The sequence below is a fragment of the Hemiscyllium ocellatum genome, chromosome 20 (genome assembly GCF_020745735.1).
Source record: "Hemiscyllium ocellatum isolate sHemOce1 chromosome 20, sHemOce1.pat.X.cur, whole genome shotgun sequence".
In the NCBI taxonomy this organism is placed as follows: domain Eukaryota; kingdom Metazoa; phylum Chordata; class Chondrichthyes; order Orectolobiformes; family Hemiscylliidae; genus Hemiscyllium; species Hemiscyllium ocellatum.
Window position 1 is genome coordinate 7,335,384 of NC_083420.1, and position 27,584 is coordinate 7,362,967.

The following is a 27,584-nucleotide window of genomic DNA, read 5'->3' on the forward strand; positions in this document are numbered from 1 at the left end:
TCATCACAAAACGAAACAAGATAGAAGAGACATTTAACATCATCAACAACACCCTCACAGGCATAAAGTTCACCAAGGGGGAAGAAACGGACAACAAACTTGCATTTCTGGACGTCACAGTAGAAAGAAAGGACAAGGGAGAATTACAAACCTGCTTATACAGAAAACCGACAAACACTGACCAAATACTCAACTACACCAGCAACCATCCCAACACACACAAACAGAACCTGTATCAGAACACTATTCCAACGAGCCACCACACACTGCAGCACAGATGAACTTCGATAAACAGAGGAGAACCACATATACGACGTATTCAAGAAGAACGGATACTCAAAAAATACAGTGCACAGATTACTCAAGAACAAACCACAACAAGCAGACAAAACACAGCCAGAAACCCTAACCACCTTACCATATATCAAAGATGTTTCAGAAATGACAACCAGACTACTGCGACCTCTCGGAATCCTAGTGGCACACAAACACACCAAGATTGTCAAACAAAAACTAACCAACTTAAAAGACCCAGTACAATCCATGGACAAAACCAACGTCATCTATAAAATTCCATGCAAGGACAGCTACAAACACTACGTAGGACAAACAGGAAGAAAGTTAGCCACCAGATACATGAACACCAGCTAGCCACAAAAAGACACGACTCCCTCTCCCTCATAGCCCTACACACGGATGAAAATAAACCCACCATTTCAACTGGGACAACACATCTATCCTGGGACAGGCTAAGCAAAGACATGCCAGAGAATTCCTAGAGGCCTGGCATTCCAACCACAATGCTATAACCAAGCATACAGATCTAGATGCCATCTATAAACCCCTCAGAAAACAAACAGGAAATGACATCACCACAAACCCCAGGAACCCCATCCAGGGGAAAGATATAAATAGAAAGCAGGAGACAACAGCTTCGCTTCACTTGGAGGTCGCCACTGATGATGTTACCTAGCCAGGTAATGAAACGTCTGGATATCAAACCTACAGCTCAGCGAGCAAACCTACACCCCAGAAAATATAATAGGACAATAAAGTACTGCAGTTTTGTGTTTCAAAAAACAAACTGTACCAAAAGACAATTTTTTTTTAATCATATCCTATCTTTAGTTAGAAGTAAGATGCCATAAGAATAGATTGAAGATTATCAACAAAATACACTGTCACCAAATCATACATTCACGTGCTCCTTTTGGAATAGTAAATTGATTCAGTGTTCTGATGAAAAGCTCTTAAGACTGGAAGTACTCCTATCAAGGATTGACCTTCACAGATCAAGTTGCATACTGCTCATTTAAAGAACTTGCCCATTATTAATTTCCATTAATTTGACTGGAAGATCACATTTTGACAAAAAAAATTCAAGATTATCAAAATTAATCTTCAATGAATTTCTGAAAATAACAGTTCTCTCAGCTAGATATAAACTTAACATTGTGAAAGCTGGTTGAAATTAAACAGGAGCTTTGGTTAAATTCAAATATATTTTACTTTAAAACACATCTTGAATATTAAAAAATAGAGAAGGATATCAAATTAATTATTGTTTTACTTCGTAAATGTTTCAGACTCAATTTGCTGTATAAACATCAAGTCAGATATGAGAACTTTAAAAAAGAGATATTTTCACCCTTCCTCTCCCAAAGGTGCCAATACACAGTCACATACTATTTCAGGAATGTTGGATGACCCAGGTATGCAATGATAATTGATCATGTTTAGCTAGTGCACCTTTAGTTGGCATGCCAATATAATATAGGAAGTACATTCCTATCTTCAGTCAACATTCACAAGTATTCTTTCTAATAAGGCACTAGAGCACAAAATGAAGAACTGAAGCATTTTCCTTCCCCAGTTCAGAGATGAGTAGGCCAAAAACCAACTATTATCATAGCAACTTTCAGGTCCTTAGGCAAGTCCACGGTGGGTAAATATTGCAATTGATTTGCATGATTCATTTCCCAAAAGAGCAAATCAATACATTTCTCATTTGGCATAGCTTGAGAGAAAAATGCTAGCCAAGGCCATTGAACAAATTCTGCTCTATTTTGAATGGTACCAGAAGATAATTTACATTGAGCTGAACCAGGAGCATCTTGTTCAACATTGCACAGAAAGAACGCACCATTGAAATGCAGCACAAGCTCAGTAATGCACTCAGGTGTCAGCATAAAAAATCTGTTCAAATTGGAAGCAGGGCTTAGATCCACCAGATTACCAGACTTACACTTAATTACGATCTTTCTGCTTAAGTACAATCAGTTCACGTAACAGATGAAAGATTGAATGTGGACTCTTGTGATGCAGTGGCAGTGTCCCTACTTTGTAAAAGGAAGCCAGAGTTCAAGTTCCACCTCTCCAGAGTTGTGTAACAATGTCTTTGAACAGGTTGATTATCAAAATCGAACTCCAGAGTTTATTGGCTAGTGTTTTCATCTATTAAATTTTCAAATTCCTTCCCCCACAAAAGTGAGTGAATTAGCATTCGATAACAGCTAACATAGGTAATTATATGTGTCAGACTTTGAAATTACTTTCATTTATAAAAAATACCTTTAAGCACACCAATGTGAGATAGCCCCAGACCTCCGCATTCATGTTACACAGAATGTTTGCTTCACAGAGTGCATCTTCAGCATTTGTCAGTTCATTCAGCTGAGCAGAAACACAATGAAAAATAATGGAGTTAATCCCTTGATTCTGAGAAAGGCATTCCAAAAGCACTTATCAAAGGTAATTTGCCTGAACTGTTCACGAGAGAAGTAGAAAAGGATAGCCAACTCCCATTCCTAGACGTGATAGTACAGAGAACACCGAATGGAGAATTCACCACAAGGGTACACAGGAAAACAACACACACACAGACCAAGTCCTAAACTATGAAAGTAACCACCCCAACACACACAAACGAAGCTGCATCAGGACACTATTCAAAAGAGCTACAACACACTGCAGTACACCAGAACTGCGAAAAGAGGAAGAGGAACACCTATACAAGGTATTCGCCAAAAACGGATACCCGCGCAACTTCATCAACAGATGCCTAAGAGATAGACCACGGAACGAGGACATACCACAACCAAAAGGACTAGCCACACTACCATACATCAGGAGCGTTTCTGAACTGACAACCAGACTACTGCGACCCCTAGGACTCATAACGGCACACAAACCAACAGCCACGCTCAGACAACAACTTACTAGTACAAAGGAGCCAATACCCAACAGGAGCAAAACTAATGTAGTTTATAAAATACCATGCAAGGACTGCACAAAACACTATATAGGACAAACAGGAAGACAGCTAACAATCCGCATATATGAACACCAACTAGCCACGAAACGACACGAGCAGCTATCCCTAGTAGCCACACACTCAGACAACAAGCAACATGAATTCGACTGGGAAAACACTGCTATCATAGGGCAAGCCAGACAGAGAACAGCCAGGGAATTCCTAGAGGCATGGCATTCATCCACAAACTCCATCAACAGACACATCGACCTGGACCCAATATACCAATCACTACAGCGGACAGCTGAAACTGACACCCGGAAGCGACAAGGACAGACCACTATAAATACCGGAAGAAACATCAAAGAAGCGCTTCGCAGGAGGCTCCAGAGCACTGATGATGTCTCCTAGCCAGGGGACGAAACGTTTGCAACAAAAACTTCCAGCTCGGCGAACAGAACCACTACAACAAGCATCCGAGCTACAAATCTTCGCACAAACTTTGTACTTGGTATACCCGATAATCTATCTTTGGAGATGTTCAGTACGTTCACAAATATATAAAAAAACTATTTTCCATTTACAGTATTTTTATGAAGTTTTCTTCCTATATAAGTCTAATGCACAATGCATTGTTCTGTGGGGAAATTAAAACATAATTTAATTTAATTTAATCCAAAGTTTTCTTTAATTGCTGTTGCTTTGTGTATGAATATAGAAATTCATTTGCACACAAGGTCTAAGAGATTGACATTTAGGTTCCCATTCCGGAAGTTTCTCCATAGTCCCCTCCCCCATTCTCCTCCAAAGCACTCTCTCTTAAAATCTGTCTCTTTTATCAAGTATTTGGTTAACCTGACTGTATTTGCTTCTTTGTTTTAATGCCCTTTTTGGTTTGATTAGTACATGGTGGTATTTTTCTAATATCAAGATATAAAACTCCTATCCATTATCTCTGTTCCTGTCTCCACAGATGCTGCCTGACCTGCTGAATATTTCCAGTACTGTATTTCTTGCTTACTCACTCGATAGCAGGCTATACCAACTCCCAGCCAGGACAAACAGGATGGTGATCTCTGGGAAGCGAAAAGGTAGGTCGATTTGGCTGATTTATACTGGAAAAAAATGTTAGAAACAACAATCAGATGGTTCATAAATATAAATAAAATGTAAAAATAAATAAACCTCCTCTGTAACATCATGCCCAATTTCCAAAGTCTGATACAATAAAGGTCTTCTTGCATCAAGCACTGATTGCACAACTTACAACTATACAAGTTTTAATATGGACCCATTTTACATGAGGCTTGTAAGGTTAGAGGTTACAAATCAGGGAGAGTGTGGCCCTGAGCTGGGGCAGGGCTGACTGCAGGGAGAGTAGGTGGAAGCACATGGCTGCGAGCATGGAGTAGAGGATCGTGAAGGAAAACTGTCTCTGGAGGTTTTGGATTTGCTGTAGTTTTTGCTCGAAACATCAACTCTCCTGCTCCTCAGATGCTGCCTCACCGGATGTACGTTTCCACCATCATACATTTTGACTCTGACCTCCAGCATCTGCAGTCCTCACCTTCTCCTAGAGGTTACAAATGTTGAATCGAAGGTTAAAGGTTCTTTGAGGTAAAGACAATTTTTTAAAAACAATTTTACCTAAATACTGGTTTGAGGCTTATGATTGAAAGGATGGATCAAGAAAAGGAAAGCTGAGAGTGATGCAGTCATTGCAATTAATCTTAATGCTAAAATCAGTGCATAGGTGCGGGTACTAAGAAGAATGATGTGAAGGTGCCAGTGTTGGACTGGGGTGGACAAAGTCAGAAGTCACACAACATCAGATTATAGTTCAATAAATTGATTTGAAATCACAAGCTTTTGGAGCATAGCCCCTTCATCGAGTAAAATGAGAGAGAAGCACATAGGCACACAATTTATAGGAGATCAAGAGCAGAAAGATCAAAAGATCATACAAATAGTGTGTGTGGAGGGTCGAATAATAAGTCTCTGCAGGTGATCAAAAGTGTCAGATGATGTGAGTAAAGTGTCAACTGCTGAATTACAAGCAAAGGGACAACCTATAATCCAATTAAATGAGGTAGAGAGATAATTACAAAAAAAATTAAAATAAGGTGGTGCTGGAGACAAACTAAATGGCACTGGAAAAAACATAATAGTAATAGTTGCATGCTGAGGGTCTAACCAAAGTAATAGGTAATCCAAAACTGTACAAACTAATTACCATAGAAAGATTATAACAATTTATGAAGGTGATGGTGTCAAAACAGGACAGTAAGGAAGATTTTACATTTACCAAACAGGTGAGGTGGGGTTACGTGTAGCCGACATGAAGCCACGATCACAGTTGATGCCGTCTTAATGGGTACAGGACATAATGGGGGAGTCTGTATTGTTGTGTACCTTGAAGGCTGCCTTGGAGGATGCTTACCTGAAGATTAGGGCAGAATGTCCTTGACCGCTAAAGTGTTTCGCAATTGAGAGGGAACATTCCTGTCGGGCAATTGTGCAGTATCATTTTATCCGTTGCCGTAGTGTCTGCATGGTCTCACCAATATACCATACCTTGAGGCATCCTTGCCTGCAGCTTATGAGATAAACAACATTGGCCAAGTCACATGGATATCTGCTATATACATGGTGCGAGGTATTCCGATATGTGATGGTAGTGTCAATGTTGATGATCTGATATGTCTTTCAGAGGTTGCCATGGCAAGATTGTGTGGTGTTGTGGTTGATATTGTCCTGAAGGCTGAGTAGTTTGCTGTGAACAGTGGTCTGTTTAAGATTTGGCAATTATTTGAAGGTGAAAAGTGGAGGTGTTGGGATGATCTTGACTAGATACCCATCATCATCGATGACATGTTGAAGGCTGCTGACAACACGGCATTGCCTCTCCACTCCAGGGAAGTACTGGATGACGAAAGGTACTCTGTTGGTCGTATCCTGCATCTGTCTTTTGAGGAGGTCGTTGCGGTTTTTCGCTGTGGCACATTGGAACCAGCAATCAACAAGTTGAGCATTATATTCTGTTCTTATGTGGGGCGTCCCTCAAAATTTTTAGGTGTCCACTGCATTCCTCCTCATCTGAGCAGATCCTGTAGGAGATGGCTTCTTTAGTATGTTTAGGGTTGAACCTAGAGAAGAGCAGCATCATGAGATTATCCGTGGGCTTGCGTTAGAGCGAGATACTGAGCTGTCTGTCCGTGCTGGAGATGGGGAAATGGAGATTCAGACATGCAGAAAAGTAGTGGAGACCAAACCTGCACCCCAATATGGCAGCATTTTCATGCTAAAGCATAAGCAAGACTTCTTTGCTTGCAGGATCACCTATGAATGCTATACACCAGATAGATCAATGGCATTTTCTTCCTTTGGACTCATGGCAAGGAATCACTGAGATGACTACATAGCGATATCAGCAAGTTTTGTCCCATCATCAGACTTACCATGATCTTTTGATCTCTCTGCCCTTGATCTCTCTGCCAAACAAATTGTGTGTCTGTGTGCTTCTCTCTCACTTCATCTGACAAAGAGGCTATGCTCCAAAAGCTTGTGATTTCAAATTATTCTGTTGAACTATAACCAAGTGTCATGTGATTTCTCACCAAGAGGGAAATAGTCAAAAACTCACAGAACACATTGGCAGGAGGAGGCAGACACTGTCAGGCTCCAGTAAGGTGATATAACTAATTGCGGTATAAGTTCGGTTGTAATTATGTCTAAAACTTCACACACAGGGGTAGACAGACATTCAATATGAGTGTTGAAGATTATTCAATAGTACTTAGAGAAATAACTCCACAGATCCCATCACCAAGTCATCCTTTATTTACACATGGAAAGTCCTTGACACTGATCCAGCTCCCTCAGAGCAGGCTGTCAAAGTGAGCATAGCCACTGACACTCCTGTTTATTTCTGTCAGCCAGGGCTCCCTGTTTGGACCAAGTTAACAGCCCCAATCAGGGAACTAATATTCTGTGAGATCTACCTGGCTGACTACATTACAATCATGAAACTCAGGATGTGTTATAGTATTATCCAGATGCTGAATGAATCAAATACAGTAAATTTAGCTTTAAACAGTGCCTTATGAACCGGCACTCTCGGTAAACAAGCAAAAATGATATACTTCAAATGCTGGAACTTAAATGTATTATCACAATCTCCAAGATGTACAAGTAGTCAGTTGAGGGTGTGAGTGAGAAGGCTCTCTGCTGGTAAATTTTATTTAAGGCAAAATTGGATTATTAAAGTGATTTAGGCTGTAAATAAAGTATATCAGTGATGGGTACATCTGCTGCATTGTGTCTATTATTTAGTGCTTGCTTTTACATTGATTATGAGAATCTCACGCTCAACCAGAATATTTGATTAACTGGTACACTTCTGCTCCCATAGGTGCCAATTAATAAAAAGTTTGTTGTACAATATATTTTCTTAAACATCAGTCAAAATTCTTTTGTCGATATCCAAGTAGTGGGTTGGAGATGAACAGCAAGAACGTTGTTTTTAGCAAGAAAACGCAATTGGGTTTGAAATTAAGAACTGAAAGAAATGATTTATTTTCACATAGATTCTGACTGTTGTTCTTACATGATATGAAAAGTCTGAATTTTACATCTATATAAATTAAAACTGTTGCAAAAAGCCTACTATATTAAAACTCAATTTATGAACTTATATGTGAGAGGCAGACATGACTGGTAACTGTACGTTTTACAAAATGGAATTTCCCAAAGATATTGGCTAACGTATGTATTTTCAATGCATTTTGAATCATTGTTGAAATCTACCTCACTCATACCAACATGTGATAGATACTTTCTGTCAAATACTTTACAGCAGATTAGATTTTATAAATTACCACACTAGCATTACAAATGCAATCCTCATGCAATGTCATAAGTAAGATCAATGTTAGTTTAGTTCTGCTATTTATATACAAAACAGATCAAAGCTTGAGTGGGAGTTGCTAAAATAAAATAGTATCTTCCTATGGTCAAATTACAGTAATATGTAAATAATAAAAATGTTAGCTCAATACCCTCCCCAGTGAGACCATTTTATTAATTCAAATGCATATACATTTCCTGTGAAATTGAAATAAATTGTCCTTACTGATTGAATCTTTTCCTCCTGTAAGTAGATGAAGCCTAGTCTCAGGCAGATGGAATGCATGTCAAGTGCATCATTCACATAACACAAAGCACGTTCATAATATTCCTTAGCCTTGCTATAGTTTTCTTTCATATAGCTTAGATGTCCCAGTAAAGCCCATAGGTCTGGATTCTGTAACATCAAAGTTGTCAGAGAATTTAACATTTAGCTTCAGGTGCAAAAGAATAAAAAATTATTATTGGAAAATTGGATTTCCATGAAATATACATTTAAAGAACAGGGAATACAAGTTATTTCCAGTTATTAACAACAATCATAAACCTGGACTTTACAGAAGTAACAATGATAAAAAAAATGTCTGTGTTACTCACCATTACTTCTCAGAAACTGATGGCAACTTCTGGAGTAAATACTTACATGATTTAAAGCAGACATTCAGAAATTTTATGAAATTTTCAGAAATCATCACTGACAGTTATCTCCATAGGTGCTGAAGGCGCCCAAGAGTAGAATTGAGAAGAAATTACAGGACTGACAAGAATTTGCCCTTCTGCGACTATTAGTCTGATTTTAAAAATCCTTGGAAAAGTAAAGCTGGATTTTCATTAGTGTACTATGTTCATAGGTATGGCTGAACAATATGAACGATCCTGGAAAGCTGATTTTATATTTATGAAATGGCAATATTTTTCATTGTGATAAACAAATTAACATATTGTAAAATATTTCATAATATTTGTGTCTAATATGAACAGAATAGACCAATCGAGTTTTGAGAAGATTTGTAACTCAGGTTGAGGTTCTGGATGTAGGTTTGCTCGCTGAGCTGGAAGATTTGTTTTCAGGTGTTTCATCACCACACTGGTAACATCATCAGTGAGCCTCTGGATGAAGCATTGGTGGCATAGCCTGCTTTCTATTTGTGTGTTTGGGTTTCCTGGGTTGGTGATGCCATTTCCTGTGGTGACATCATTTCCTCTGGTGATGTTATTTCCTGTTCTTTATCTCAAGGGGTGGTAAATAGGATCCAAGTCAATGTGGTTGTTGATAGAGTTCCAGTTGGAATGCCATGCTTCTAGGAATTCTTCTGTGTGTCTCTATTTGGCTTGTCCTAGGATGGATGTTTTGTCACAGTTGAAGTGGTGACCTTCCTCTTCCATATGGAAGGTTACTTGTGAGAGTGGGTCATGTCTCTTTGTGGCTAGTTGATGTTCATGTATCATGGTGGCTAGTTTTCTGACTGTTTGTTCAATGTAGTGTTTGTTACAGTTCTTGCATGATATTTTGTAAATGACATTAGTTTTGCTTGTTGTCTGTATTGGGTCCTTCAAGTTTATTAGTTGCTGTTTTAGTGTGTTGGTGGATATGTGGGCAACATGATGTCAAGGGGTCTCAGTAGTATGGCAGTCATTACCGAGATGTCTTTGATGTAGTGGAGAGTGGCTAGGGTTTCTGGACGTGTTTTGTCTGCTTGTTTGGGTTTGTTGCTGAGAAATCGGCAGACTGTATTCATTAGGTACCTGTTCTTTTTGAATACACTGTATAGTGATTTTCCCCTGCTCTGCATAGTTCCTCTGTGCTGCAGTGTGTGGTGGCTCATTGAAGTAATGTTCTAATACAACTTCGTTCATGGGTGTTGGGAGGATTGCTTCTGTAGTTCAATATTTGGTCCATGTGTGTTGTTTTCCTGTAGACGCTGGTTTTAAAGTTCCTCATTGGCTGTTTGCTCTGCTGTGACATCTAGGAATAGAAGTTTGTTGTTGTTTTCCTCCTCTATAGTGAATTTTATGCCATTAAGGGTACCATTGATGGTTTTGAAGTTTCCTCTAATTTGTTTCGTTTAGTGACGACAAAGGTGTCATCCACATAGTGGATCCAAAGTTTGGTTGGATGGTTGGCAGAGCTATTAGTTAGAGTCTCTGCTTTACTGCCTCTGCTAAGAACCCTGTTATCGGAGATCCCATGGGTGTTCCACTGGTTTGCTGTAGGTTTTGTTATTGAAAGTGAAGTGGGTGGTAAGGCATAGGTCCACTTGCTTGACAACATTGTTCTTGCTGATGAAGTTGATGGTGTTTGGTGTATGTGTCTTTGGTTCTTCTAATAGTGTAGTCAGTGTTTCCTTGGCCAGGTTGATGTTGATGGATGTGAACAGGGCTGTTACATCAAAGGAGATCATTATTTCATTCTCTTCCATCTTGGTGTATTTGATGGTCTTCAGGAATTCTTGGGTGGAGTGGACGGAGTGGTGTGAGTCTTCTACTCAGTGTTTTTTTTTGGTTTAGCTCCTTGACCAATCTGTAAGTTGGCGTTCCAGGTAGTGAGACTATGGTCTGAGGTAGCGAGACTATGGTCCGTATCTTTCCTATAGGAGGGCGACCAGAACTGGACACCAAGTGTGGTCTCACCAAGGTATTTTAGAACTGCAGCAAAACCTCGCGGCTTTTAAACTTGATCTCAATAGTAATGAAACCCAAAACACCATATGCTTTCTTAACAATCCTATCCACTTGGGTGGCAACTTTGGGGGACCTATGCACTTGAACACTAAGATCCCACTGTTCCTCCACACTGCCAAGAATCCTGTCTTTAATCTTATATTCAGCATTCAAGTTCGACCTTCCAAAATGCATCACTTTGCCTTTATCCAGGTTGAGCTCCATCTGCCATTTCTCAGCCCAGCTCTGCATCCTGTCAATGTCACACCACAGCCTTCGACCTTTGTGTCATCGACAAATTTACTAACCGACCCCTCAACCTCCTCTTCCAAGTCATTTATAAAAACTATCAAGAGCAGAGGCCCAAGAACAGAGCCCTCTGGGACATCACTAACCAGTGACCTCCAAACAGAATACTTTCCATCTACAACCATTCTCTGCCTTCTGTCAGCCAACCAATTCTGAATTCAGATAGCCAAATCTCCCTGTATCTTATACCTCCTGACCTTATGAATGAGCTTATCATAGGAAACCTTATCAAATGCCTTGCTGAAGTCCACGTATACCATATCCACTGCCCAACCTTCGTCAACCTGTCTAGTCACCTCCTCAAAGAACTCAATAAGATTTCCTTGAGGAGCACCTGCCCCTCACAAAGCCATGCTGATTGCTTTTAATCACACTATGCTTTTCCAAATAGTCATTAAACCTATCCCTCAGAATTGTTTCCAAAACCTCACTGACCACTGACCAAAGGCTGATGTAAGACGAAAGTGTTTCTTAATTTCCATCCATGATTCTGTGTTCTGATCCCTCTGAGATAAGATTCTCTCAGTATAATCAGTCATTACTGTCAGGCAATTCCTCCTTTTCCAGTCTGTCTGTTTTTTTCAAAACATGGCATACTCTGAAATATTTATTTCCCAACCTCATCATCCTGTAATTAATTAGAACATAGAACATAGAAAAATACAGCGCAGTACAGGCCCTTCGGCCCTCGATGTTGCGCCGACCAAATCCTACCTAACCTACACTAGCCCAATAACTTCCATATGCCTATCCAATGCCCGCTTAAATGACCATAACGAGGGAGAGTTCACCACTGCTACTGGCAGGGCATTCCATGAACTCACAACCCGCTGCGTAAAGAATCTACCCCTAACATCTGTCCTATACCTACCACCCCTTAATTTAAAGCTGTGTCCCCTAGTAACAGCTGACTCCATTAGCGGTAAAAGGTTCTCAGTGTCTACCCTATCTAAACCCCTAATCATCTTATACACCTCTATCAAATCTCCCCTAAACCTTCTTTTCTCCAATGAGAACAGGCCCAAGTGCCTCAGCCTTTCCTCATACGATCTTCCTACCATGCCAGGCAACATCCTGGTAAACCTCCTCTGCACTCGTTCCAATGCCTCCACATCCTTCCTATAGTATGGCGACCAAAACTGCACACAATACTCCAGATGAGGCCGCACCAGAGTCTTATACAACTGCAACATGAAACAAACTACAATTGTATCTCTCTCTCTCTCAATTAGAAATTAGATCCAAATCATTTCTCTCTATTTGTTCAGTAGTTCATTGATCTCATTGTGAATGTTTTATGCATTCAAATAAAGAGCACTTCATTTTAAGTATGTTATTACCAACATTTGCATAAATAATGCACAGTTGCCAGATTGCCACAGTGAGGCCTGAAGTTTCAGCTATCGTGATTGTGCTCACAATTTTGTTGGGTATGTGTGGTCAGAATGTTAAATTGAGCACTGGGACCAAAGTGAATGACTGGAAGACCACTGCCATTCCTGAACCATGTTTTGGCTTCAAAGGGGTATTATTGAGGAGCTCAACTGTTGACTATACTGTGTTCAATAGACCGAAATTAGCCATGCACTGCTTGCAAGGTGGTACTCATTAAAACATCAGATGATCAACTTCTAAAATACAGGAATCCAGATGCAGAAGCAAACCAGTAAAAATGTAGTACACTTGCAGTTTCCTGAAAACTATGCACAAAACTCTTCTCACCTTGAATTTTGCTGTAACATTTGTCACAAATTAAAATGTTCATTAAAAAGATAATCAATGCTTAATGGAAAGAGAAGGTTTATTGGCCAATTTATAGTTGTTTGTACTGTTAGAAGTAGCATCAGAAATAAAGCAAGTTAATTGGAAGCACCGATGCAGCTTACAGGGTTTGATGTGGCATCTATCTTTCAGATCTCCCTCTGAATTACATAGCTTCATGCAGGTACTATAGACTAGTTCACGCTTCATGTACTTATGCTGAGAAATTCTGCAGCTGCTGTTCCAAACCTACCCAATATAAACATTCCTAAGAGAGTCAAAAAGTGCGGCACTGGAAAAGCACAGCAAGTCAGGCAGCATCCAAGGAGCAGGAGGATTGAAGTTTCGTGCATAAGACCTTTATCAGGAATGCGGGGTAGGGGGCTTAGAGATAAATAGGAGGTGGTTGTGGGGATGGGGGGAAGATAGCTGGGAAGGCAATGGGTGGAGGAAGGTGGGGGGTAATTGTGATCGGTCAGTGGGGAGGTGAAGCAAATAGGTGGGAAGGAAGATGGACAGGTAGGACAGGTTAAGAGGGTGGCACCAAATTGGAGGTTTGGATCTGGGATGAGGTTGGGGGAGGGGAGATTTGGAAACTGGTGAAGTCGATGTTGGTGCCATGTAGTTGAAGGGTCACTAGGCAGAAGATGAGGCGTTCTTCCTCAAGTTGTCGGGTAGCTTGGATTCAGCAGTTGAAGATGCCCAGGACTTGCATGTCATTGGGGGAGTGAGGTCCCACTGCCCTGTGGCTGCCCATTTCAACTTCTCCTCTCACTCACCAAGGACATGTAACTCCTGGGCCTTCTCCACTGCCAAATCCAAGCCAACCGACAACTGGAAGAGTGCCTCATTTTAAGATAATAGATAATAGGTGCAGGAGTAGGCCATTCTGCCCTTCAAGCTTGCACCACCATTCATTATGATCATGGCTGATCATCCTCAAACAGTATCCTGTTCATGCCTTATCTCCATAACCCTTGATTCCACTAACATTGAGAGCTCTATCCAACTTTTTCTTAAACGAATCCAGAGACTGGGCCTCCACTGCCTTCTGGGGCAGAGCATTCTGGTGTACAAGAACATCCAGATCTCTTTGTACTGCCCCTTTACCTAACTTGACTCCATTTAGGTAGTAATCTGCCTTCCCGTTCTTGCCACCAAAGTGGATAACCATACATTTATCCACATTAAACTGTGTCTGCCATGCATCTGTCCACTCACCTAACCTGTCCAGGTCACCCTGTAATCTCCTAACATCCTCCTCACATTTCACCCTGCCACCCAGCTTTGTATCATCAGTAAATTTGCTAATGTTATTACTAATACCATCTTCTATATCATTAATATATATTGTAAAAAGCTGCGGTCCTAGCATTGATCCCTGTGGTACCCCACTGGTCACCACCTGCCATTCGAAAGGGAGCTGTTTATCCTGTCAGCCAACCAATTTTCAAGCCAAGTCAGTACTTTGCCCCCAATACCATGCGCTCATCTTGATCACTAACCTCCTATGTGGGACTTTATCAAAGGCTTTCTGAAAGTCCAGGTACACTACATCCACTGGATCTCCCTTGTCCATCTTCAGAGTTACATCTTCAAAAAATTCCAGAAGATTAGTCAAGCATGATTTCCCCTTCACAAATTCATGCTGACTCTGACCTGTCCTATTACTGCTTTCCAGATGTGTCGTAATTTCATCCTTTATAATTGACTCCAGCATCTTTCCCACCACTGAGTTCAGCCTAACTGATCTATAATTTCCTGCTTTCTCTCTCGCTCCTTTCTTAAGAAGTGGTACAACATTAGCCACCCTCCAATCTGCAGGAACTGATCCTGAATCTGTCTAACTCTGGAAAACAATCACCAACGCATCCACGATTTCTAGAGCCACCTCCTTTAGTACCCTGGGATGTAGACCATCAGGCCCTGGAGTCTTATCAGCCTTCAGACCTAACAATCTCTCCAACACCAATTCCTGGCAAATATAAATTCCCTTCAGTTCAGGTCCTTCAGCCACTGTTACCTCAGGGAGATTGCTTGTGTCTTCCCCAGTGAACACAGATCTGAAGTATCAATTCAACTCTTCTGCCATTTCTTTGTTCCCCGTAATATATTCCCCTGTTTCTGTCTTCAAGGGCCCAATTTTAGTCTTAACCATTTTTTTCCCTTTCACATACCTAAAAAAGCTTTTACTATCCTCCTTTATATTTTTGGCCAGTTTACCTTCGTGCCTCATTTTTTCTCTGTGTATTTCCTTCTTAGTAATCCTCTGTTGTTCTTTAAAAGCTTCCCAGTCCTCCGCTTTGGGACCCTTCAACCACACGGCATTAACATCGACTTCACCAGTTTCCAAATCTCCCCTCTCCCCACCTCATCCCACATCCAACCCTCCAACTCAGCACCGCCCTCCTGACCTGTCCTACCTGGCAATCTTCCTTCCCACATATTGGCTCTACACTCCCCACTGAGCTCGCACAAGTATCCCTTATCTGCATCCACCCATCGCCCTCCCAGCTACCTTCCCCCCAGCCTCACACCCACCCTCCTATTTATCTCTCAGCACCCCTACCCAATTCCTGATGAAGGGCTTATGACCAAAATTTCAACTCTCCTGCTCCTCAGATGCTGCCTGACCTGCTGTACATTTCCAGCACCACACTTTTCAACTCTGACTCTCCAGCATTTGCAGTCCTCACTTTCTCCTAACAGAGTCGTAGTCATACAGCACAGAAACAGGCTTCCGTCCAACTTGTCCATGTCAACCAAGTTTTCCAAACTGAACTAGTCCCTCTGCCTGCATTTGGACTATATCTCTAAACCTTTCCTGTTCATGTGCCTGTCCAAATGTCTTTTAAATCTTGTAACTGTATCAGCATCTACCACTTTTTCTGGCAGTTCATTCCACATACGATCCACCCTCTTTAAGTTTTCTTTGAGTTTGATAACGATTTTCATTGCAACTTACAAAACAATTTATTATGGAATCTGACAATGTACTTAAAATGCTGCCATTCTCAGTGCAGTTTTTTGTTGGATCCTCCCTTCTCCCTGTGTTTAGAAACAATGCAGCTGAAGTAGCCTGTCAGCTGGCAAATCATGAGGAAGAGGAACAGAAGTGACAATATGCTCTGATGGACATTGCAATGACAGAATTAATCAGGAAAGCAGGAACGTTGAATGTAAGCTCCATTCAGGAAGATTGTTGGGCATAAATTTCAGTGTGGTTTAGCTTCTAGGAAATTCTAGAATCTTAGGATCTAGGAAATTCTAGAATAATTTATCCAACAATTGAACCAGATCTCCATTCTCCTGAACTTACAGACTCATCTAATCTGTCTTTTCACTTACTTGATGGTCAATTCGACCTGCTTCTGCAAGAGACTCCTCTGCTTTTGCAAACTCCTCCTGAAGCATGTAAAGCCGAGCCAGAATCACATGATATTCACAACTTAGTCCATTTTCACCTAAAAGCATCTCATGTGCCAAGGCTCTTGTTGCAAACTAATAGTAAAAATAGAAAAAAGATAAATTTTATTGATTAACAATGGCTAAACATGTGGTGGCCTACCAGTGTTATGCGAGCTTGTTATAAAGAAAAACAGAAACAAAGAACAAGTAAAATTTAATGCTTGTATTGAAAAACATGCCATAAATGTTAGCATGTTGAAATTTACAGTCTATATATACACATACACAATGTTGTTAATTAGTTGGAATATTGTATTAAGTTAAAGATCCTAGGCTTGCACTTCTCTGAGGCTTTGGAAAAGGCCAAACAATAAAGTTATTACTTGCCATGAAGGATAGACTCTGACAAAACGTTGGTTGAAAAATAAATAAAAACCGAGAAAGAAATCAAAAATACAATAATTAAAATATGAGACAGGCAAGTGGATGAATAAAGAAAAAATACACTGGACTGAATTTTTCCAGGGGTTCAACACCGTTATCTGGTTTGACAATCTTCGGTTTCTTATAACTGCCTCATTCTTATTTAAACAACATTATGATCCAAGCTAATCAGGTCCCAGAGTGAAACCTGCTTTGGTAGACCCTTGTCCTTTCTTTTTTAATTATGAAGGTCAGTTGCTGAACAAATCCACACAAGTTTTAAGTGTACTTTTAACATAAAGAATAAAGCACATATTAGATAGACTCAAACTATATTACACTAAATTACAAAAAAAAATTGATATGAATATCATGAAATGATTTAAACTCTCCAAGAATATCCTCTCAAATAATAAACACCAAAGGATCACCACTATCTCCAAACTAAGGCTACTTGCTCAGCTTAGCACAGCTGCAACAGTTCTCTTCTAGCGCATTCTCTAGATACTGTACTTTCTGTTCAGCTAATTTTTCCCCGGGACACCAGAAACAAACAAGTTAAATTCACTATCATTTCAAATTCACAACAAATACATAAGCTCTCTAATCTCAGTTTTCAGTAGTCTTGCAAAATTTCTGAGTCAGGAGTTTGATATTCCTACCTTCACTCTCTGACATACCCACATACTGATCAACCTCCCTGTACCCCTTTGGTCAGCCAAAAGCATAGTTCTTTTTTCTAACTTTTTAAAAAAGATACTAAACACTAAACCCAGTCTCTTTATTTCAAGGGCTGTAAAATCTCAATAAAAGAAATTCTTGTATACAAACAGCCCTTCAGATGTCCTGGTACGCCCACAAAAGTAACTGCAAAAATCAAATTAACAATGCCATCCCCGTCTTAACACAAAATACTAAATATAAACTAAACTTGAATTATTTATTGTTCCTAACACCGACTGTGTGGTTATTTAAACTTTACATAACTACATATGTTTGGTTTCTGCTTATTAGAATAAGATACTTGAAAAGAGTTTCTCTGAATCTTAATATTGATAGTATTGTCATACACTGGGACCAATCTATGCTCTGGAATTACCAATTTTGAAAGTTCAATTGATAGCAAAGTGGCAACATTTGTAATGCATATATATGTCTAAAAATAAGTACTGTTAAAAAAACACTACCAGTTATGAAGTGTTGCACACAGATTGCTCTCAAATATTTACTGTTTGGCTATTCCCACTGAGAAGTTAACCTGTTCCTATTTCCAAAATGTGATTAGGTGCTACGTAAATCCAAGTCTTTTTTTAAAGTAAGACCTCTAGGCTAACCTGCAAAGCGTAAACATCCAAAAGAAACGTTGCTGCTTCCATGTAGATACTTCTTGTACATACAGGAATGGTCTCTTTTGGAGGGGGTTCGGGAACAGGAAGAGCAGGCACTGGCTCCTCCGGCTGCATGGCCATCGCACTCTCAATAACCTCAAAGGTCTTTGGCATTTCTTCAAAAGACAGAACATGTGCAATAGTCTGACATTCTGTAGCTTGGCATAACTTTTTAATATAAACCTAAAGCAACATCAGTAAATTATAACATTAGTTAAATTTCACAAATCATCAGTTTGTGCATTTGCAAAGATTGACTCAATCACACAAGTAAATTCAGGGAATTCAGATTTGTTTATTTCTGATTTCTGTTGGAATGATTATGGGATATCCACAATTCTTATGGTATCTTTATTAACCCCTATCTCTGTAGAGGGAGGAAGAGAGCTTCTTCAAGGAAGGCATCCTTGTAAGAGGATTCGCAGTAGGTTAAAATCTTCGAGTAAAAAATGAGGTCTGCAGATGCTGGAGATCACAGCTGCAAATGTGTTGCTGGTCAAAGCACAGCAGGTTAGGCAGCATCTCAGGAATAGAGAATTCAACGTTTCGAGCATAAGCCCTTCATCAGGAATAAGAGAGAGAGAGCCAAGCAGGCTGAGATAAAAGGTAGGGAGGAGGGACTAGGGGGAGGGGCGATGGAGGTGGGATAGGTGGAAGGAGGTCAAGGTGAGGGTGATAGGCCGGAGTGGGGTGGGGGCGGAGAGGTCAGGAAGAGGATTGCAGGTTAGGAGGGCGGTGCTGAGTTGAGGGAACCGACTGAGACAAGGTGGGGGGAGGGGAAATGAGGAAGCTTATCTCCCCATAATTTATCTCAACACACTTATGTTAGTTAGCAGTGTGCATGGTTTTCTCAACTGAGTAGGAATCTAGGAATAAGGTTTCCAGTGGGTTAATCCTTCCAATTTGAGTGCTCATCCCTTGGCTATAGTTATTATCTCTTGTTGTTCAGCCAAATTCCTAATCAAATCAATAATTTGCTTTAAATTCCTTGCGCTTCAAACCTAGCTAATGATATTTCATGGACAAATCCACATTCCCCAGTCCACCTCTTCAGCCTCCTCATCCAAAGGTGTAATCAGGCTTTTAAGACATGATTTGCCAATAAATCCATTTCCCAAAAAAAGGGTTGTAATGTGGTATATCAGATTTCTAACATCAGGTTATTGATCCAGGATCCTGAGGGAAACCTAAACTTAAATCAGTAAGGCTGTGTTTGTAATTAGGCAGGCACAGCACAAAAACTATTTTGTAGTGGGTTTTTACTGCTTGCACCAAAACCCCAATGCCTGGGGTATGACCACCAATGTCTTCTTGACAGCACTAGTTCTCAAGTTTACAAGTTGGAAGAGTTATTTTAACTGGAGGAACCATTATGACCGCGAAAAATATACAGATACCCTATGGTGGTAGGAATTGGAAGAGGTAAAAAAAATCAGAAAAGACACCTGGAGCTTTGAAAAAAAATCTGAGCCATAATAGGTCATCAGTAGCAGTCATGGGAAAAGGAACAACTTCCATCGTCATGAGGCATTGTTGACATGTGGCAACATCACATCGAGCACAGTGTCACCCAATCAAATTTAAAACTCCTTAAACCTAAAAGAAAATCAGAGCATTTAACAAAGTGTTTTTGTTGGTTGCAACAGGATTGGCAGGGCTTGAATTTCATTGAGGGATTTGACCTGAGCAGCAAGTATTAGCCCAAGTGCATTGGACACAAGCAGAGGCTCTGATTGGGTCGCATGATTTGTTTCTAAGGTTGGCTGCAGATGTTCTCAGATTTCTACAAATAACCATGACTGGACGTTTAAATAATAGAACCTTAATATACAAGTATTCATTCTTGGGTATATTCATACAGCAGGGAGTTTGAGGTCCCAGTGTGGAGAGGCAGCAGATTAGTACTCATGCAAATAATTTAAATTCCATGGCACATTTCAGGTACAGACTTTTCCCAAGGGTGTCATTTTCCTCTATCTCGAGGTCGCATGAGATGTGGTGAGAAGCGGCAATAATTGAGCAAGTTGGCCCTCAAGAACCACTACTCCTTCTTGCCATCTCACTATTTAGATTCTGCCCTAGAAGGTCCCTGGTTGAATGTCTCAACCTTCCATTAAATAAGACTTTAAGTGGCGAATAAATGGCTATTTAAGGGACTCAACTTGCCACTTTCCAGATTACATTCCTTGGCAAGCAAGAATAGTGTCCAATTTGCCAACTGGGAAACCAGGGCAAACTGCCTGTTGGTTTGGGGAGGAGTCTCCAATTGCCCCAGTTGGGGGGGGGGGGGAAACAATTGGAAATACAAATGGGGGTGGGGGAAGTTTGGGTACAAAGTTGGTAGCTCCAAAAGCTAGACTTCTATTCTGCCTTTAATCCCTCTCCCATGATCCACACTGTGTGTGAAGAGTGTAACAATTTCTTCCTTTCTCACCGCATGATTCCCTGAGGAGTAAGCCTTAACTAGTAGGCGTTAGGACTAGGAAAGTGCTGGTCTGTCATTGACTGACAGCTTCTCGCAGTTAGGGACTAGTGACAAAGCTTGTGATTCAACAAGAAATTCACCCACCTTGCCTTCAGCTCTGAACAAGATTTGGTGAATTATTCTAGCAGTGGGGTAGTGTGACAGTCGCCACCTTACACAATCATCCCACACCTTGAGAAAAAAAATGGGAAGATCGTGCCCTAAATGTTGAAAGTTGATATTTCTCCAATATGAAGATTATCTGTGCTATGATATAGCACTAACATATTTTACAACTAAACAATAACTAAAAAAACCTAGTAGTTTATGTTAAACATAACAGCTAAGTGGGTGGAAAAAAATCAGAATTCATGTTTACCTACAAACTGTAGGATGTGTTTGCTAACCAAAAAGTGTGTTTTCCCACCTACTTCAGAAGAAATTCATGTACAGCTGTGTAATGTACTCTTCACAATGCCTGCTTTCTTGCAGGCATCCTGTGGAAATGTGCATGAATACAACTTCAATAAAATGCCTGTTTATTTAGTATAAGTACAATAATTAAACATTTCAGTTGAATGTTTTTATAACATATTGCAAAAGCTAGAGTGCCAGATCTTGTGTGATTCTAAAATAATTTACAAATATTACTTGAGCTGCTGGACTATATGGCCATTTGGTGCAGGATACCAATAAAAGTGGAATGTGTTCTTTGGTGCAAGCAGTTTGTTTCCAAATGTGACTTTCTGGGAACATTTGACTTTACACTATATATAATACTTGTTCTTATTGCACTTATATTTAAACATTCTGCATAATTTCTGTATTTTGCACATACTAAAGATAACAGTTGTAACATTTAAAACATGTAACGGCTGCTCATCTTGCAGAATGGTCAATAGGACCTGCTTCCTGACCTTGTCGACAGATTGGTGGGGCCTGATTCTTCTAAGAATCTCGCTGTGGCTTTCACCTTATCATTTTTTTTGTCAACATTTGGCAGAATATGGAGTGGGTGCCAACCAGAAGATTGACCCAGATCAGCAAAATGCCCCTGCAACAACCCTGTGGAAGGCCATGTGAAGGTTGCTGTCTCCATTCTGATGTCCATAGAGAAAAGTTTTCTCAAAGAACACCACTGATTGACTGCTGATAAAGCACTCCCATTGACATGGACTTCAAAGAAAAACCCATACATTTTTCAAACTTTGTCCACTCTCTCCTGGAGCAAACTTCATATTCTACAAATTGGTGATGTTCCCATCTGTCGATGGAGCATCTTCTGCTTGACAACAACATGGAAATGGATGGACTGGCAAAGTCTCCGGTTTCAACTTTCCACAGAAAATCTGGGTAACCCGTAACTTTTTGAGGATGGACCAAGGAAGATGCCTCTCAAGTGGAACATGAGGAACAGCTCCAATTGGCATTCAAATTACATGACTGATTAGCACTGCTGCTTCAACTGATTCCAACCTTGAGTGACTGTGTGGAATTTACATGTACTCCCCAGGTCTGTTTGGGTTTCCGCGGAGTGCTTTGGTTTTTTCTGACAGTCCAAAGATGTGCAGGTTATGTGGGCTGGCCATGTTAAATTTCCCTATTGTGTCCATGGATAATCAGGCTAGGTGGATTAGCCGTGGGGTGTTGTGGGGGGTGGGGGTGGGGTGGGGTGGTGCAGGCTGGCGTTGGATTTGTGTGGGATACACTTTGGATGGTCAGTGTAGACTCAGTGGCCCAAATAGCCTCCATCTGCACTCTGTGATTCTATACTGAACTGCTGCCCTGTGAGATCATTGAATCATTGTTACTAGCATGGTATTTGTATACAACTATTTGTAATTTCTGGGTTGTAAATATGAATTAGGAAACAATTGAAAATGACTTTGAATTTAATTTTTTTAACACACAACATGAGTTATCCAATCATTATCAAACCAATTAACTAAAGTAGAGCTCAGACCCATTTTTCTTTTTTGAATCCTGACTAGCTGCACCAAACTAGGCTAGTTCTACCTTTAAAAGGAGAGAGAACCCACAGTTTTCCTTGCTGACCAAATGTGCTGTTCTGTGACTTAGCAAAACAGGAAACTGCAGAAGTAACCACAAATACCCTTCTCCCTCAGCAGACTTCCTTCTGCTGTGTTGTTGTGTTTAGATTATCCTGTGCTGTTGTGATGTACAACCAAAGAGGGATGAGGTAAGAAACAGTTTTGAAGGAAGTTCAGAAACGACTACAAATCCTTTCCTCTTAAGGGAAAGATATATATAATATTCAAAATGTTGATGTCTAAAGGAAAGGGAATTTCGAGAGAATTTAAATGTTAACTGACCCTTAACAGATGATCTCCTCTTTTTACTGATGATTGAAGACGGAACTTTTGAAATTACATCAGCAGATACTCCAACAGGGGTGGCAACAGAATGTGTACTCGGGGTCTCCTGTATCACAGTTTCAGGTTCATCTATTGCAGCTTGTTGATCTTCAGGAGAAGTAAACAACATTGTGTTCATTAACACAATTTTAATATTCACTGCATTCATTATGCTCAAAACATAAGAGTAATTTGGCCTTATGACTGAGACAGAATTTCAACATTAACTTTACTTTGTTACCTATCCTCATATCCCCTGATTTCCTTAGTGTTCAAAAGTCGATCGATCTCAACGTCAAATATACTAAATGACTGAACATCTACAGTCCCCAGGAACAGACAATTCAAAAAAGTCACAACACTGAGTGAATAGATTTATCTTCATCTTAGCAGAGACTGGTGACCTGGAGAAAGTAATTCAGCTGGGGAGTTTAAATTGAAAGAAGTAAATAAAATGTAAAATAAAATATTAGTTTGTTTTCTGATCGTTATTACCAAAGGTACGGTATTGTTTAAAAAAAAGACACACATAGTCTCATTAGAATTTAACTCAGCAAGACTCCTTTACTCTAAAACTCCAATGCTTTTGATAATATACCAGTTGCCATGACTTGTTTTATTTGCATGTTAAACTCTCTGTGACTTATTTACAAGAGCATCCACATCCTTATTCTTATCAACATTTTTACAAGTCTATCACATTGATAAAAAAAGTTTGGATTTTTATTGTTCTGAGCAAAGTAAAGAATTTCATATTTCTCATACTACACTGCATCTGACATCCTCCCGCTGAACAATTATATTTCTTTGCAGATTTTTTTCACTTCTTGCCTTTCCAAATAGCTTTACAATTTTGCATAACTGCGCTGCACAATGGAAATTTCAAAACGTATGACCCATTATAGTTTTAATTAAGATTGTTGAATCTCCAATGGTGTGGAGCATGAGAGAGTCAATTTAAACTTTCATGTAATCAAAACCATGACATACATGGATAGAAAGTGGTCTTCTTGATACCATAAAGCACTGCAAAGCAAAATTATGCAGCATGCTTTAATTTTAAGCACAAACGATCGTTTGCTTGTTCACTTATCTTAGTATTTCTATTTTAATAATCAAAAAGATTAGACATCCCCAGGCAATGTTGTGCATCAAACTAATTTATAGATACAAAAATGAATTTTTGGAAAGAGTGTCAATTTCTATCTTTTAGAGCTGTGTGCAGGATTAGAGGCAACACCACTCCTTTGTTAAGGGGAGAGATGTCCACACAGCCACCTTGGACTGTAAATTAATTCATGAAAAAGTCAAATATATATGTCCTTTCACCTTTTATATCATTCTCAGATTCAGGTTCAGGAACCTCTGTTTCCCTTCTCTTGTCAATGATCACTTCATCCAATGACTTCTTCACTGTTTCAGTTGCTGTTTGAAGTTTCTTTGCCTCAGCAAAGGCCATTTCGGAGAGAATTGGATGGTCCTGACTTTCATAGAACAGTCCTGGATACACAGTTATTCCATTAGAAATTAGAATCAAATTAAATCATAAAACACGGGTGATGTCTAGGGCAGAATTTTGCATTTTCTTTGGCATCTCAGCTGCTTACTCACAGGTGATGAGACACCCAAGCTGACCTTCGAGGGCAAGGCCTGCTATAGCTTCCTCCAATCAGACAGTTTAATTGACTACGATGAACATCTCTCTGAAATCAGGTGTCTTGGGGTGGAGAGCCTGCACAGCCATTGCCAGCCTATCACAGACCAGCAGCTCTTGCACTTAGAATTATAGAATCCCTACAGTGCAGATAGAGGCCACTTGGCCCTTCAAGCCTAACCCATAACCCTGCATTTACCACGGCTAATTCACCTAGCCTGCACATCCCTGGACACTACAGGGCAGCTGAGTGCAGCCAATCCACCTAGTCTGCACATCTTTGGACTGTGTGAGGAAACTAGAGTCCCAGCAGAAACCCACACAGACATGGGAACAACATGCAAACTCCACATAGAGAGTCACCTTAGGATACAATCAAACCCTGGTCTCTGACGCTGTAAGGCAGCTGTGCTGACCTCTTAGCCACCATGCCACTCGGTAGCATCACCAAAGAGACCACAATAGTGATGGGAGGAGAAGCAAAATCACTTGTACAAAAGAATCAGGGAAGTGCATATCTGGGGTAAGGTGGATACAGGGAGAGTTTCAGATTGAAGGATCCTCCTCTGTCACAACATAACACGTGTCACCATTTGGCTGGACAAATGTTAACCATCCTCTACTCTTTGAGAGTTTCAATAGCCATGTGTGTGTGCCATGCCTATGAGTGTTATTCGGTTTTGCGCATTCCATTTGGGGCACTTGTGGTACAGTGGTAATGTCCTCATCCAGGACCAAGAGACCTGGGCTCAAGTCCCACCTGCTCTAGAGGTTTTTAATAACATCTCTGAACAGGTTGATCAGAAAAATACAGTAATCCCCACCATACCTGCGGCGAATATGTTCCAGGACCTACTGCGGAAGACTGAAACTGCGGATAGGTCCTAACCCATTCATTTAAATGAGAAATGTACCTTCCTGGCAGCCTTCTGGTCCCTGGTTCTGGAACATTCCCTTTTATATATTTGGGCCACAGTAAAGAGTGGGTAAGTGAAACCGCGGTAACCGGACCCGTGGATACGGTGGTTGCCCTGTAGTTTAAATTTTTTTTAAAAATTTATCCTTCCCACCTGAAGCACCTCATGCAGGAAAAGATCTCTTTAAATGTTTTATTAATTGACCAGTTTTGGGCCTCAAGTGGCAACAAGATGGGGAGATTGAGATGGGGCCTTCATGCACAGAATTTAATTCAAATAGAGCCAGGAGGGTGGTGGAACTCTGTGACACCCCCACCTCACCTAATTAGGTTGCCTCTCCCAATCCAGCACTGACACTCCAATCTGTTATATTCCACCCCAAATCCAATCAAACATCTGTCAGAATTAAGTTCTGACGTGCCCTCTTCTTCCAACCGTTTTGATTAAAAGAAATTAAAGACATCATAGTCCCAGAAGACCATAGGGCTGCTCTCTCATTCAAGGAAGATGATTATGATGGTTTAACCTGAGAGGCGCAATACCTCAGGCATGGAGAGGGATCAAGAAGGTGGAACCTTCATGGTAACTCAACCTCAGTTAGAATGGGAATTAAGCCCAAGCTGTTAGTGTCACTTTGCATTACAAACCAGTTGCCTTTCCAACTGAGTTAATTGATATGTCAACTTAGGTGATTGAAGGAGGCAATATCTTCTATTCAAATCTACTTGTTCCCACTGAATGGGTGCTCGCACCTATTAGCTAAACTGGTAAGAGGGCTGCTATGTAAAGCTAACTTTTATTTGTCGATTTTGCAAACACTTAGTAGAGCAGGTATAGCCCAGCTGTTTCAATAACCTATGCTCTCAGAGAATTTTACCAGGACCTGGTGAGACTGACAGCGCTTCGAATGAAAAGATACATATGACTGAAATATTGCAGATCTTGGTTGATCAACAAGTTGGAGACATTGAAGGGTGATTTCATCCAAACTATGACAAGACATTGCATAACTGCACCACCAAAGAGAAAACAAATAAAACTGATGGCATATACATACACACACATATTTTAACTCATATACCTCTAAAAGGCAAATTAGTGAATAATGTGGCAGTGTGTAATTTTGCATATATGGATGTTAATACTACTTACATAATTGAAGGCGTGCTATGTAAATGTATGTAGTTGAGTTGAGTGACCTTAACTCCAATGTTAACATTTATTCCAAACTTTGGGTTTAGAACCTTTCCCAAAATTATGATTTTCCAATATAATCTAAAAGATCATGAGTTTTAAATAACTAAGGTCGAAAATCTATGGTTCCATTTATTCAAAACAAGAAATCCAAATCTGTTTTCAGATGAACTGCTTCAGATAATCTATGAATCCATACTAACCCTATCAGTTGACATCCCAATTTGAACAATGCTTTAAAATTCAGGTCCCTTTCATTAACATGTGTACAGATGTGTATGTATCATTTATGTAATATTGTGTGACATAGGAATTTATGTGATATCTAAATGTGCATCTTATGAACAAAATGGGGGGACAAACTGACTGAATTATATCAAGCTTCAGTGATTCTGTGCAGCACATACTGAAAGAGGATTAAGTTGCCAGACTGATTAGTTGCAAATTAGCTTATTATGAAGCATTCTTACAACTGAGCCTACTTCGGTTGTAGGTAAATTGTTGGAAAAGGTTATAAGAGATAGGATTTATAATCACCTAGAAAGGAATAAGTTGATAAGGGATAGTCAACACGGTTTTGTGAAAGGTAGGTTGTGCCTCACAAATGTTATTGAGTTTTTTGAGATGGTGACCAAACAAGTGGATGAGGGTAGATATAGATTTCAGTAAGGCGTTTGATAAGGTTCCACAGTAGACTATTGCACAACTATGGAGGCATGGGATTAAGGTGATTTAGTGGTTTGGATCAGAAATTAGCTACCTGAACGAGGACAGAGAGTGGTAGTTGATGGAAAATGTTCATCCTGGAGTTCAGTTATTAGTGGTGTATTGCAAGGATCTTTTATGGGGTTACTGCTGCTTGTCAAATGACC

The 27,584-nt window shown here is 40.1% G+C and overlaps 1 protein-coding gene across 1 annotated transcript in view; it reads right to left on the reverse strand.

Annotated features, from left to right (window-relative positions):
- cfap70 (cilia and flagella associated protein 70) overlaps positions 1–27,584 on the reverse strand; it is a 97,610-nt gene that overhangs the window by 5,990 nt on the left and 64,036 nt on the right. The window contains exons 19-25 of the mRNA XM_060840942.1: positions 24,277–24,447; positions 22,964–23,055; positions 18,055–18,291; positions 16,238–16,390; positions 8,385–8,555; positions 4,279–4,368; positions 2,572–2,673 (exon numbers count right to left, since the gene is read on the reverse strand). Of these exons, the coding sequence (XP_060696925.1) occupies positions 2,572–2,673; positions 4,279–4,368; positions 8,385–8,555; positions 16,238–16,390; positions 18,055–18,291; positions 22,964–23,055; positions 24,277–24,447 (1,016 nt within the window). The remainder of the gene's footprint in view (positions 1–2,571; positions 2,674–4,278; positions 4,369–8,384; positions 8,556–16,237; positions 16,391–18,054; positions 18,292–22,963; positions 23,056–24,276; positions 24,448–27,584) is intronic.